Source organism: Muntiacus reevesi, chromosome X (assembly GCF_963930625.1).
Source record: "Muntiacus reevesi chromosome X, mMunRee1.1, whole genome shotgun sequence".
NCBI classification, from domain to species: Eukaryota; Metazoa; Chordata; class Mammalia; order Artiodactyla; family Cervidae; genus Muntiacus; species Muntiacus reevesi.
In genome coordinates, this window is record NC_089271.1 from 42,605,000 (window position 1) to 42,619,439 (window position 14,440).

General features: G+C 41.3%; 1 protein-coding gene across 4 annotated transcripts in view; it reads right to left on the reverse strand.

Annotated features, from left to right (window-relative positions):
* EFHC2 (EF-hand domain containing 2) overlaps positions 1-14,440 on the reverse strand; it is a 242,871-nt gene that overhangs the window by 104,441 nt on the left and 123,990 nt on the right. For 3 of the 4 annotated variants that reach the window (XM_065915700.1, XM_065915699.1, XM_065915698.1), the window contains 3 exons: positions 6,094-6,236; positions 3,398-3,594; positions 581-711 (listed from right to left, as the gene is read on the reverse strand). In XM_065915700.1, the coding sequence (XP_065771772.1) occupies positions 581-711; positions 3,398-3,594; positions 6,094-6,236 (471 nt within the window). The remainder of the gene's footprint in view (positions 1-580; positions 712-3,397; positions 3,595-6,093; positions 6,237-14,440) is intronic. The other variant, XM_065915701.1, reaches the window with a different exon arrangement.

The following is a 14,440-nucleotide window of genomic DNA, read 5'->3' on the forward strand; positions in this document are numbered from 1 at the left end:
CAGCTTAACCTTAGAGAAAAATCTCTATTGTTCATGATTTCTTACAGTACTTCTAACTTCTGGCCTATATTTGCCCTTCAATTTCTACATTTTCATGTCTAAGTACTTAACGTGTATGTGAGCATACATACACACAGATGAATACACAGCACCTTTTCTCTGATAATCAGTGAAGCCTCCACTATCTTTTCCAACTGGATGGCATTCTTCTTCATTCCTCACACTTTGAAGGGTGGGGGTGCTCTTAGCTGCACTGCTTTCAGTCTTTCTCATTCAGATGCAGCCTTCCTGACACTCCCCTGATCCTTCAATGCCCTGCATGATTCACAAGACACTGTGTTCAACTGACTTAAACTGCTTTTGTCTCTCTGTTCTCCCCTAGGAATTTCTTTTATATGCAAATATATAAAATTTACTAGAAATGGGCAAAACTTGATCACGAAGTAATACGAATGTAAAGAAATACCAATTCTTAATTTTTAAAAACAGTACGTAGTAAATTAATGAAGAAACGCTAGGGAGGAAAACATCCTTTCTGTTCTTTGGACAATGAGATAACTGCTAGCAGCCTATGGCTTACCTGAATGTGTTAAAATCCACCATCGTTGTGTGCATACAATCAGCAGCTATAAACACCTGCTTGAGTTCTCTGGATTTGGGTTTTTCTTCTTTTAACTTTTGTAGGGCAAGTTCAATGCTGCTCAGGGGAAACTAGGAGGAGGAAAAGACAGATATTTAAGATAGGGAGCCCAATCGTTCTGGTGGCCAGCAAAGAGACTTCATGCTATGAACCTGGACTTAGCTGGCTATGTCTTTCCACAGAAACCAACACAAAGAAAACATGACCAGATTTGTATTTCTTCAGCTAAGGCTCTGGGAAAATAAGTGACATTAGCACAGGCCCAGATCTGAGAGAAATGAGCTTACAGGACAGCAGGTCACAGGAATCAGAAAAGCACCACTACTTCCACCTCAGCCTCCTCCCTTTGACCCTTGGACTCTGGCCCACCATGTTGGGAGAGCCTAATGGAGAAAATGGGGATTCAAAGTTGCATCAGTGGATCCCATTTTCTCCAGATCTTTAGAGTGGGACTCCTGGAACCATGGGCCACCAGGCAATACGCTGGGCAGAGAGAGGATGGGTGCCAAAGGTCTACAGGCACTGCAGTCCCCTACATTCACCCTCCAGGAGACCCCCAGTTCCTGTCTCCTATACTGTGATTTGGTTTTTGACTCTGTAAGAATACTTCTTATTTGATTGAGTAAAGTACAAGGCTATAAGTAATTATATTGACATTATAAGTAAGTATATTATAGCAAAGAGCTAGAAAAGGAGAAGACTCATTATGGAAATAAAAACGTTGATGGTAACTTAACATAAAGTTCCCCCTCTGCCACCAGGGGGTTTTGGGGGTGGGGTGGGGGATTGGGTCAGTGGCATTCCCTCCCTTTTTTGCATTTCCTTTCATCTATTTCCATGATAGGATCTGTTAGTTCTTACAAAAAGACCCCTCAGACTGATATTAATCTTTCTCTGCTTAGAATGTCCTTGTTAAAGGTAGCTTTAAGAAAATGCAGTTTTTACTTGGGATGCTGATACCAGATAATGTCCCACCTTGCTTTTCTCTTTTGGAAAGGAGAAAAGCCCTTAATGTCTCATATATACATACATATTCATGCTATATATATTTTACATTAAAGTATAGGTTTGCACTGTGTTTGAAAATGGAGCCCTAATTACAATAGCTGTTGTAAACTGTGCACTGACTGCATCTCCTATGGGCCACATAGAGATAAGCACTTAAAACAGATTATCACATCTAACCTTCAGAGCAACTCTCTGAAATAGGCACCATTGGTATTCCCATTTATTTTAAAGATGAGGAAAGGGAAGACACATGTCTAAGGCCCCTCGCTTTTAAGGAGTCAAGTTTCCTTGCCAAGCCTGCTGGTCTCCAGAAATGTAACTGCCCTATTACTGAGCCCCTCACCTGAATTCAGTACTTTCGAAGAGCTACCCATTCCTGGTGTTGTGCTAGCTCAAGTTCCTCACGCTGCAAATGGAGAGGTGGTGTGGCAGCCCCAGAAGGTGCTGCCCTGGCCTGCCCTCAAGAGAGACCATGCAGAGAGGAGTTCTGTTAGCGGACAGCCCCCTGCTGCGGCACCTTCCGGTCACTGGAGCGCTGCACCTTTCAGAGATTCCCCCAGAGGCCACAGTCTCCCCAGACTCTTCCCATCCAGTGACTGAGCAGGAAGGAGGCGCCAGAGCTGGGCCATTCCTGCCTGACATGGGATTTATCTGATGCACAGTATATGCTCTGGGGCTCCCCATGAGCCTGGCCGACTTTGTCAGAGCTGCAATGTGTCTGAGGTTCTTCTCACCCCCATCCTCCTCCCTTCCCTCTCCTTTCTCAGGGGTCAGACCTACATCTCAGTCTCCCCACCTACTCCTGCTCCCTCCTTTATCCTTCATACACATTTCCCCCAATACAGCTCTTGCACATATCATTCTGTCTTGGGATCTGCTTCTCAGAGGACCCAAACTGATCCAGGTAACATGTTGTACACAGAGGCTGATCTTAGCAAAATCTCCCTGAGCATTTGACATGAAATGAAATGGAGTTGGCACTGTATCTATATAATTGGCACAGAAGTATTATTATTTACAGGCAGACTTTGAAAATAGTTTCCAGATAGATTCCTCAATCTATCTAGTTTAGATAGATTGGTTCTGAAATAAACATGCTGGCACATGGAACTCATCCACACTTAAAATCAAGGTTTTGTCAACATGTTTTCAGTGAACAGCACTGTCATAATAGTACTTTCAGTAATAGTACCCATGTGCCATCTCATTTCAAATGGAAAACCTTGTGGAGCTCACTGTTGCCAATTTGTCCTTGGAGTCTCATTGAGGCCTCAGGTGGCTCCTGTTATGGGAAGTTGCAACCCCAGCAACTATCGGGTTCCCTTGGGGTTTCTGTTTGTTCAGGTCTTGACCTTCTCTGCAGGCCTGTGCCAATTAACTGAGACAGCACAGTGTGTGGCACCAGGTTTTCTTCCATTCGGATCGTTGCTGAATTTCTTTCTGAAAACATTTTCAGCATCAGCAGAAAACCCAGGAAACTTGATTCAACCCTGGGCCTGCCTCCTGCCTGTGCCTGGCATCCGTGATGCTGGGCAGCAGCAAACCCAGCACATAAACAGAGGAGACCGGGCCCTGGCCTCTGTGATGGGACCTGCGGCCAAATCATGCAGATCCATTATTCATGCCCACATGTGTGAATGCACAATGTAAAATTGGTTGCAAGATGAAGAAGAAAAGGCCTGGAGTAAGGAAAACATAGACTGCAGAGTGCTGAGAGGCAAAGTCAAGAATTATACCAAATGAGTTCACCTTATCTGAATTCCTTTCCATGTAGTTCAAGGTATACTCATCAGCATTGACCAAAAGAAAGAGGTAGCCATTCACATTCACTTTGGCTCCAACATACAGCTCCTCAGCCTTGATATATTCCGAGAATTCACTTTTAAAGACTTCTTGTCCAGGCTTCTTAACACGAAATCTTTTTAAGAACATCCCTCCAGTATACCCTGTAGAAAAAAGAGAAAAAAGTTAATGAGTAGGTTTTGTTCCTCAAAGAATCAGATAACCTGCCTTTAGAGATACTTCATGCTCAAACATGTGAACTTGTGAACTCATTCTACGTATAGTCAGTCTTTAAGGGAAGAAGAATGAGGCAGTGGGTGAAGAAATGAGACTTCTAGGTGAGTGTGTAAAGAAGAAAAGTGGCATGGCATTCCAGCCTTTTCTTTCCTTCATCCTCTCCCTTCCCAATCCAAACACTTAAATAAACACTTAGCGAGGACTTGGTCTATGTCCAGAAGCATCCTGGAAACTGAGACAACAGGAACATCTTCTGAGCCTGCCTGAACTGTATCAGGTAGAAAATTTCTCACCTGAGTTTATTTCCACCTATTTGTCCCAGATGATGTCTTATACACATCTTCTGACATACAGATGAAATGTAAAGATGCCCCATTTCTGGAAAGGTATTATTTAATTGAAGATAACTATAGGAGTTCCCTTAACTCTTTGTTTCTACAGGCAAGATATTTAAATAATGCGCCATTCTTTTTTTTTTTTTTTTTTTTTACTTCTCAGAATTCTCATCATTTCCTCTGCTCTCTTATGGGCATTGTTTGGGTTTTGGCAAGCAGTGAGCAGAGTTAAACGTGGGACTCCACTATCTCCTGATACTGAACTGAAATCTCCAACCCTGTGGATGCATCCTGGGACCAGGTAAGCTCTAGAGAGCAGCTTCCTCATGCTTTTACCATATTCAGAAACCACAGGTGGCAGAAAGACATAGGCTTTGTAGCCAAAGAGAGCTGGAGTCCATCCTGGCTCTGCCGCTTGCTTGCTGGATGATCTTTAGGAGTCATTTAATCTCTCTGAGCCCCTCCAAATTCTTGCTGGTAAATGGGAATAATATTTGTGGGGGGCTATGAAAATGTACTTCTCAGATTGCTGGCTATGGGGAACATAGTTGACAGAAGGCTCCAACTGCTATGTTCTGAAATCTATCCCCAGATTTGTGCCGAGGTCATGCTTCCCACAGGCTGCTGCCAATGCATGACTGAGCAAGGTAGGCAGACTAAGGCAGGCAAGATGGGAGCTCCTCGCACTGGTGACTCGGGCTTCAGAACGCCCAGTCAGCCTTGCCAAAATTTTCTTAAGACTTTCACTGTGGTCTAAGACCTTCCCCTTTTCCTCTTTCCTCTGTCCTTCACAGGAGTCACACAAACATACTGCAGTCTGACAGCGCTCCTGGCCTCTTCTGCCTCCTGCCATGCTTTTCCTCACCCGCCATCCCCCTAATAAATCTCTTGTACATTTAACCTCATCTTGGGCTTTGCCTCTTGGAAGACCTAGATTAACACAAAACTTAACCTCACAAAGGTCTTATAAGGATAACAGGAGGTACTCAGTCAGGGCTGATGTTATTACCAACAAGCTTCTAGTTGATTGCTATCACCCTGTTTTATGAATGCTGCAATTTGTTTAGCCATATCATCCCTATTCTAAATGTACAGAGGTGATTTTTTGACCTTCAGGAGCATGACTTTATATTCATCCCTATTTGACTTCATATTTTAAGATCTGGTCCATTATTCAAATCTGTCTAAGTGGAGCCTGACTTACTTATACAAATTATTCATGATTCATTGGTGTACTGAGCGGCTCCTACCAGCTCATAAGGGCTAATTGTTTAATGTTCAGGGATTTGGAAAGCCAGTTGTTAAGCTGTTGGTTGCTTGAAATTGGCCATGGTTTGAGCATTTACATTATGGAAATTGACAAATGGTACAAAATAGAACTTTTAAAATTTTTTCAGAGAGCCAGTTAACCAGTACACCACTGACTATTCTTCCCAAACGTGTATCTTCAGCACTGATAAAAATTTTAAACATGCTGGGACAAAGTACAGAGCCCTACAGTTCCATAATTTGGTAAGTCAAAATCAATAGCTTTCCTCAGCAATGGCCATCCTATCAGTGCAGCAGCAAGGCCATCCCATGGGCCTTGGTGCTGGAACCTTGGCACCAGCCTCAACAGTCAGAGGGAAATAGACTCTGAAGATTAAATTTGTTAATCTAGACTCTGAAGATTAAATTTGTTAATGAGGGATTCTTGTTTTATTTTGTAAGTGATATTATCACAAATACAGATTTTATTCTTGTCTTGTTAGCTGTACACAGAATTGGTGGCAGCCAGACCATGATTTTGAAGCTACTGGATTCCACAGAGGTGCCTCAGAGACCACGGAAGAAGTGGGGACAGTGTCAAAAAGGAGGTGTCCTGGGTCCCCCAGTCCTGAGCCAACCAAAACTATTCCTCTTTTACCATTTTATATGTCTGGGTTCCCATTTAAGAGATCTTTGTAAAATGAACTTTTAGTGGTTAAAAAAAAAGAAAGCCACTCTTTTAGATCATCTAGGCTATAAAAATGAGATTATATTCCATAACTTTCAACATGAAGAGACAGTTCACTGTTCTGAGGAAATCGCTATGGGCAGTATGTCTCTTACCTGAATTCCTCTCTATGGGTTCAAACACTGAAATTGTGTCATCACTGAGAAAATATGAAATAACAAACATCCTTTCCACATCAGCACATTTGTGTGTGATTAGTTTTGCAAAAAACCGGAGTGTATTGCTTATGTTGCCATAGCTAAATGGAAGAAAAATGAAGGTTATAGCATTACATAAGTAATCTTTTGCATATTACATATGTAAAAAATCCTGCAAAATATATGCCATTTTTTTAAAAAATATATGCCATTTTTATTGACATACAATATTAATTTCAGGTGTATGACACAACAATTTGATATTTGTATATATTGCAAGATGACTAACACATTTAAGTCTGGTTAACATTCATCACCATACTTAGCTACAAAAATTTTTTTCTTGTGATGATAGCTTTTAAGATCTATTCTCTCAACAACTTTGAAATATGTACTATAGTATTATTAACTACAGTCACCATGCTATATATCACATCCCTATGACTTATTTATTTTATAACTAGAAGTGTGTACTCTTGACTCCTTTCACCCACTTCCCATCCAAGTGCACTATGGTTTTAAGACAGTGGCATAAACTCCCAGAGGTTGAAAAAGTTCAACCATTTTCTTATTAGGGCTCTAAATCTATATGCAGAGACATGTTCCCAGCTTATTAAAATATCTCTTACTCTTTCCAAGTTCTCTTTCAAAGAGTTCTAAACATTCTTTTTATCACAATACACCCAACACTGAGAAAAAATTTAGCATTTTCTCTGCTTCTGATCATACCACCTAGACTGTTCAATCTGGCTTTCTGGGCCATTAATAGTCTGGGTTCAAACACACACACCCACACACCCCTATTTGTCCAGGTTAACACACTGGGAAAATGTACCCAAAACAAATGTCATAAACACATTGCTCAAACCATCTGCATTAAATGGCTGCTCTCTACTCATAAGATTGGACAATAATCACAGCAACCATGTCAGCTAGAAGCACTACGCCTGGGCCTTGCTGCCCCAGGAGGCAAGAGGCTGTGCTCTGCCAGTACCTGAAGCAACCTCCCCATTTCACTGCCCACTTTCTCAAGCCCATTCCTTATTTTTCTTCCAACCCCACATCATCTCCTTGCTAAGTCACTCTCCCAGTTCCCCAGCAGCTCCCTAACTCCCTTCAAGGAAAAATTTCCCTTTTCCCTTTCAAATGCTATATTAAATATGACAGACCTTTCATAACACTTATCACCCATATCATAAGTTGCCATTACAAGTCTGTTTTCTGAGGGCAAGGACTGCATCTTATTAATTGTTGTCTAATACAACATTTTTTTTGCATTCTAAGTACTTAATAAATGTTTGCAGAAAGTTGTTGTAAGATCCATGTAGATTGGAATTTTGACTTAGAATTCTATGCATGCATAGAATAGTCTTGAAGACTGATGATGAGATCAAATTATAGAACCTAAAGTTCCCCCAAATTGACTGCCTGGTTATGGAATAAATTAATTTATGGTCTGTCAGCAGAAGTTGTCTGTGGATATTAGCTAGTGAAAGGTGGTGCTGTGCTACGCTTAGTCACTGAGTTGTCTCCAGCCCTTCGCAACCCCACGGACTGTAGCCCTCCAGCTTCCTCTGTCCATGGGATTTTTCAGACAAGAATACTGGAGTGGGTTGCCATTTTCTCCTCCAGGGAATCTTCCCGACCCAGGGATCAAACTCGTATCTCCTGTATCTCCTGCATTGCAGGCAGATTCTTTACCTGCTGAACCATTGGGGAAGCCTAAAGGTGAACTTCATGACAAACACTAAACTCTTTGGGAAGGCTCTGACAAGCAAAATCAATACCCCAAGGAGGAACAGAGTAAAATAAACCATGTACTTCATCCCTTCCCTGTCACAAGAGAGGTCCTCACTTTCAGTCTCCAATGCCGAAAGTCACTCTTTCTTTGCGGTCAGTGATTTATAAAGAAACAGACCACACACCCCCCCCAAAAAAAACCTATTTCTGATTTGCAGAGGCAGAAGGTGTTTTTCTCTGTCCAAGGAGGCAGGGTTGAAAAAGCATGGCTCCATGATTCCCAGCTTGAGGCCTCAAGTGAGATGGAAAGTAGCAATTTGGAGGCTAGCCCCAGGCAAAACAGCCAGATCTCCATAGCTGTTTTCTTAGTCCCTAGTTTCCCAGGCTTCAGATAGACCTCGTACAGCTCGGGGAAGGGACCACTATACCTTCTCAACCATCTTCTTTGGTACAAAATTGGATTTAAAAGTAACAAACAGATTTGGTAACCCCCCTCTCATGAAAGACCCATACTTTTACAGATGCCTGAAATACCCTTGAAACAACTGAATGAGGTCTAGTCAGGCCAAATGAACACAATTGCAAATTTACCTTCTTAGAACTTACATAAATTTACAAGTGTGGATGTTAAGTATGGATTTTTCATGTTTAATATGCCTTTTTAAATGTAATTCTAGTGTTTTAGACAGCTTATCAACCAGGAATACAATCTACTCAAGCAAAATCTTTATCTACAAAATCTTATCTAACCCTAACTCTAACCCTAACCCTAACCCTACAATCTGTAGGCGTGCTGCAGTCCATGGGGTCGCGAAGAGTCGGATATGACTGAGTGACTGAACTGAACTGAACTGAACTGAACACTACAGTCTACTCAAGTAAGACCATTCACAAACGTTGTCATGTGTGAAAGTCACACAGGGAACTTGTTAAATATACAGAATCCGGAGTCCCTCTCCTAGAGATATGGATTCAGTAGTTCACTTGCAGCTCCAGAAACCTACATTTTTAATAAGCTCCCCAAGAGATTCTGATGAAATCGTCCCCAGAGCATGCTTTGAAAAACACTTGCAGGTTATCTTCAGATATTTCTTTGACTAATAAGCTACTTATCAAAGTTCTCTAAACACTCTTTTTATCACAATACACCTATCATTCAGAAAAAATTTAGCATTTTCCCTGCTTCTGATCATACCACCTAGACTGCTCAATCTGGCTTTCTGGGCCATTAATGGTCTGGTTCAGACACACACACACACACACACAGACACACACACACACCTATTCGTCATGACTGCCTATAACACACTCTCTACTCAAATCACACAGTCACTTCACTTAGCGCCCCACACTGAGCTTGTTTCTACGTCCAGCCCTTCACTTTGTGTCATCACCTCCCCCAGGGTACACTCTCATCCTTTCTTATGCCTGTCCAGAATCCTGCCCATCCATTTGGGCCTCAATCAGTAGAGGTCTCCGTGACCATGGCTGCCTACTCAGGTGATTACCTACTCATGCCTCCTGTACCAAATACTATCTGTGACACCCAATTTAGCATTGGATAGACTTGTATCCTTGACTGTTTTTTTTTAAATGTGTTGGTTCCCACTGTCTCAAAACATGATAAATTCCTAAGTTCAGCAGCCATGTCTTAACTTTTTCTCCACCCAGCCCAGAGTTACCTATAATCATTGTCTTGAATTCTTCTCCCATTCTCTTAAATCCACTTCCATTAGGTTTGTTCTACCTAAACAACCCTTGTCAAACTCAACAGTGATCTCCACAATGCCAATTCCAATGGTCCATTTTTGTGTCTAACTTCAGCAGCAGTTGGTATAAAAGATCCTTCCTTCTTCCATGACACTCTTGCTTCACTTGGCTTCCAGGATCCTATATTCTCTTGCTTTTGCTCCTACCTCCTTGCTTGCTTCTTTTCAGTATCCTTCGATAGTTCCTCTTCTTTTCCTCCATCTCTTAATTTGGGTGTCCCAAGGATAACAAGGAATAACTTAGTCATCCACTTCTCTGTGTATATTCACTCCTTCAGTGATCCCTTCTAGTCTCATGTTTTAAATACTATCTACATGCTGATGATTTCCAAAGTTCTGTCTCTAGCTCAGACCTCTCTCCCAAACCCCAGACTCATATATCCAACTGCCACCTCAACATCTCTACTTGATATCTGACACCCCAAACTTAACTTGTTCCAAACTGAATTTCTGCTCTTGACACAAACCTACTGTAACTACAGTCTTTCTCATCTCAGCAGATAGCAACTCCATCTTTCCAGCTGGAGAAATCTGGGGAGTCATTTTTATCTCCTGTTGTATCCAATCTGCCAGGAAATCCTACTGGTTCAACCTTCAAAAATATTTCCAGAATCTGCTATTTCTCATGATTTTCATGGCACTCACCCTGATGGAGCCATAATAACTTATCTCTGGGGACTACTACAGTCGTGTTTTAACTGGTCTTTACTTCAACCATTGCCCTTCTACTGTCTATGCTCAACACTGCATATAGAGTCATTCTTTTTTTTTTTTTTTCATTTATTTTTATTAGTTGGAGGCTAATTACTTTACAATATTGTAGTGGTTTTTGCCATACATTGACGTGAATCAGCCAAGGATTTACATGTGTTCCCCATCCTGATCCCCCTCCCATCTCCCTCTCCATCCCATCCTTCTGGGTCTTCCCAGTGCACCAGCCCTGAGCACTTGTCTCATGCATCCAACCTGGGCTGGTGATCTGTTTCACCCTTGATAGTATATTGTTTCAGTGCTATTCCCTCAGAACATCCCACCCTCGCCTTCTCCCACAGAGTCCAAAGTCTGTTCTGTACTTCTGTGTCTCTTTTTCTGTTTTGCATATAGGGTTATCGTTACCATCTTTTAAAGTTCCATATATATGCGTTAGTATACTGTATTTGTCTTTATCTTTCTGGCTTACTTCACTCTGTATGATGGGCTCCAGTTTCATCCATCTCATTAGAATTGATTCAAATGAATTCTTTTTAATGACTGAGTAATATTCCATGGTGTATATGTACCACAGCTTCCTTATCCATTCATCTGCTGATGGGCATCTAGGTTGCTTCCATGTCCTGGCTATTATAAACAGTGCTGCAATGAACATTGGGGTGCACGTGTCTCTTTCAGATCTGGTTTTCTTGGTGTGTATGCCCAGGAGTGGGATTGCTGGGTCATATGGCAGGTCTATTTCCAGTTTTTTAAGGAATCTCCACACTGTTCTCCATAGTGGCTGTACTAGTTTGCATTCTCACCAACAGTGTAAGAGGGTTCCCTTTTCTCCACACCCCCTCCAGCATTTATTGCTTGTAGACTTTTGGATAGCAGTCATCCTGACTGGCGTGTAATGGTACCTCATTGTGGTTTTGATTTGCATTTCTCTGATAATGAGTGATGTTGAGCATCTTTTCATGTGTTTGTTGGCCATCTGTATGTCTTCTTTGGAGAAATGTCTGCTTAAGTCTTCCTCCCACTTTTTGATTGGGTTGTTTGTATTTCTGGTAGATGTCCACTGGCAGATGAATGGGTTAAGAAGTTGTGGTACATATATATTAATACAATGGAATATTACTCAGCGATAAAAAGGGACACATTTGAATCAGTTCTAATCAGGTGAATAAACCTAGAGCCTGTTATACAAAGCAAAGTCAGAAAGAGAAAAATTTTGTATATTAGTGCATATATATGGAATCTAGAAAAATGGTACTGATAAACCTATTTTCAGAGCAAGAATAGAGACACAGACACAGAGAATAGACTTTGGACATAGCGGAAAGAGAGGGTGGGACAAATTCAGAGAGTAGCACTTACATATATACACACTACTGTATGTAAAATAGATAGCCAGTGGGAAGCTTCTGTATAACACAGGTTGTCACAAAACACCTGGTGCTTTGTGACAACATGGAGGGGTTGGGGGAGGGCGTTCTGGAGGAAGAGGACATGTGTACTTGTGACTGATTCACTTTGTTGTATGGCAGAAGCCAACACAATATTGTAAAGCAATTAACCTCCAATTTAAATTATTTTAAAAATTGAAACCTGGGGTGCTCCTCAGCCTCACATTCCAAGTTCCCATTTATTCTCTTCATAGCTACCTTCTTAATTTTTTTGTGGCACTTTAATACCTTCCATACACTAGAGAATGTCCTTATGTATTATCTTTATTGTTTATTATCTACGTCCTGTAGCTAAAATGTAAATTCTATGAGGGCAGGGTTCTGTGTCTGTTTTGATCCCAAGCCCCAATATCAGCGTCGGGCACACTGAGGGTAAATGACTGGCTCACCCAGGGCTACATACATAATAAAAACCTTAAAGATAACTATAGCTATAGTCTTATGGTTAGAAGAGACATGAAGGCTTATTATTACTGATGGGAAAAACTTTTTTAAAGAAGAAAATAAATGACTGATGGAGACAACAGATGGACAATATCTGAAACAAGTCAGAGATTAAGATTAAATTGTGAATCTTTAGATGCTACATGATTATGAACAGCAAAAGTGTGGGATAACAGCCTTTCTGGTAGGAAGCCATCCATCTCTTCTACCCATCACTAAGAACTAAAAGGGTGAATGCTCATTCTATTTACCCACTTATTTATCATTCCTCTTCTCTTACGGACAAAATATTTATTGAATCCCAAGTACACAGCCAGCACTGTTCTAACTCTAAGAGAAACAATAAAGCCAATCCCTGCCCTCAAGGAGCTCTGGGTCTATATATAAACAAATAACTGCCACACACTATGATATGTACAGATTCTGAGGCAAGAAAGGTGAACTCCAGGAGTTGATTTCCCTGGGTTCCAATCCTACCTCAACTAAAAATTAGCTGTGTGAGATTGGGTAAATTGAATAGACTCTCTGAGCCTCAGTTTCTTCATGTGAAGAATGGGTACAATATTATTATCTACTTTATCAGGTTGTTTCGAGGATTAAATGAGATCAAGTATTGTAGTTAGCACATCATAACCACAAACTACTTTTTACTAGTAATATTATTATTATTAGAAGTATGATCAGCAGAGTATTGTGAGCACACAGAGAACAAAATAACTAATTCAGCCAGGTGCAATGAGAGAGAGATTTTTCTGGTTCTCCCAAGTCAGACTGGACAATCTACCCAGCAGGCACCACAGTGAATTTCTACCCAGACAATAAAGGTCTTCATTCCATCAAAAAAAACCTCATATGCTTTGATCTGAAACTCTCTCTCTCCAGTGACTCACCGTAGATGACCATTAACCTCATACAACAATGAACACAAGTACAATTTTAACAGCAATATATATCATCAATATATGTCATGTCTGTTGCACGTCTCAATTCACAGTTTATTTATTTGCATTAAGAAACTTTTCTTTGTATGCTTTGTGAGATCATCTTCCTCAGGTTCTCACGGTTTGAAAACCTTGGGTTATTCAAACTCATGTGTAAGTCTCCAGCTGAATGTGCCAGTTTCTATGGAAACAAGGTCACTGTGTGGGAGGAGCTTGAGAGAAGAAGCGTATTCCTGGCACAGAATGAGCAATGGACAGAAAGAAAAGAAATTAGAGCTATTCATGCCTGGACCACCATTCTCCAGTCACAACAGCATGACAAGAACATTGAATGCTGTCTATAGTCAGTGCTCTGTGGGCAAGTTGAAGCAGTGCTGACAGAAAGGGAGACTAAGGCAACTACCCACAAGGAACACTGTTCCCACTGGATTCCAGAAGCAACACCCTGGATCGTGTTTCATCCTGTTTACTTAAAAGAAAAATTCTCTCTCCTTTTACAATAGGGACATTCTTCCTGCCCACCTCCTTCGAGTGGTTGCCCTTAAAAACAGCAGTTGGTGAAAAGTATCCATCAAAGCTATGGCTTTTCCAGTAGTCATGTACAGATATGAGATCATATCTGTACCATATGGTACATATGGGACCATAAAGAAGGCTGAGCAATGAAGAACTGATGCTTTCAAATTGTGGTGCTGGAGAAGACTCTTGAGAGTCCCTTGGACTTCAAGAAGATCAAACCAGTCAATCTTAAAGGAAATCAAACCTGAACATTCATTGGAAAGACTAATGCTGAAGCTGAAACTCCAATACTTTTGGTCACCTGATGCAAAGAGCTGACTCATTGAAAAAGATCCTGATGCTGGGAAAGATTGAGGGCAAGAGAAGGGGACAACAGAGGATGAGATGGTTAGACAGCATCACCAACTCAATGGACATGAATTTGAACAAACTCCAGGAGACAGTGAAAAGCAGGGGAGCCTGGTATGCTGCAATCCATGGGATCACAAAGAGTCAGACATGACTTAGCAAGTGAACAACAACAACAATCCACCAAAAGTCCTGCCCTGGAACTTCACCATAAACACTGCTATCTATAGGGGAGGATGGAGTATGAGTAGGTGTCCCTCTTATGTGATCCGAAATTAGTGGTTCTCAAACCCTGGTGCCCATCACCAGAAACCCCTGGATGTCTTGTTAAAACACAGAGCCAGGCCCCAACCCCAGAGACTGGGCCTCAGTAGGTCTGGGGTGA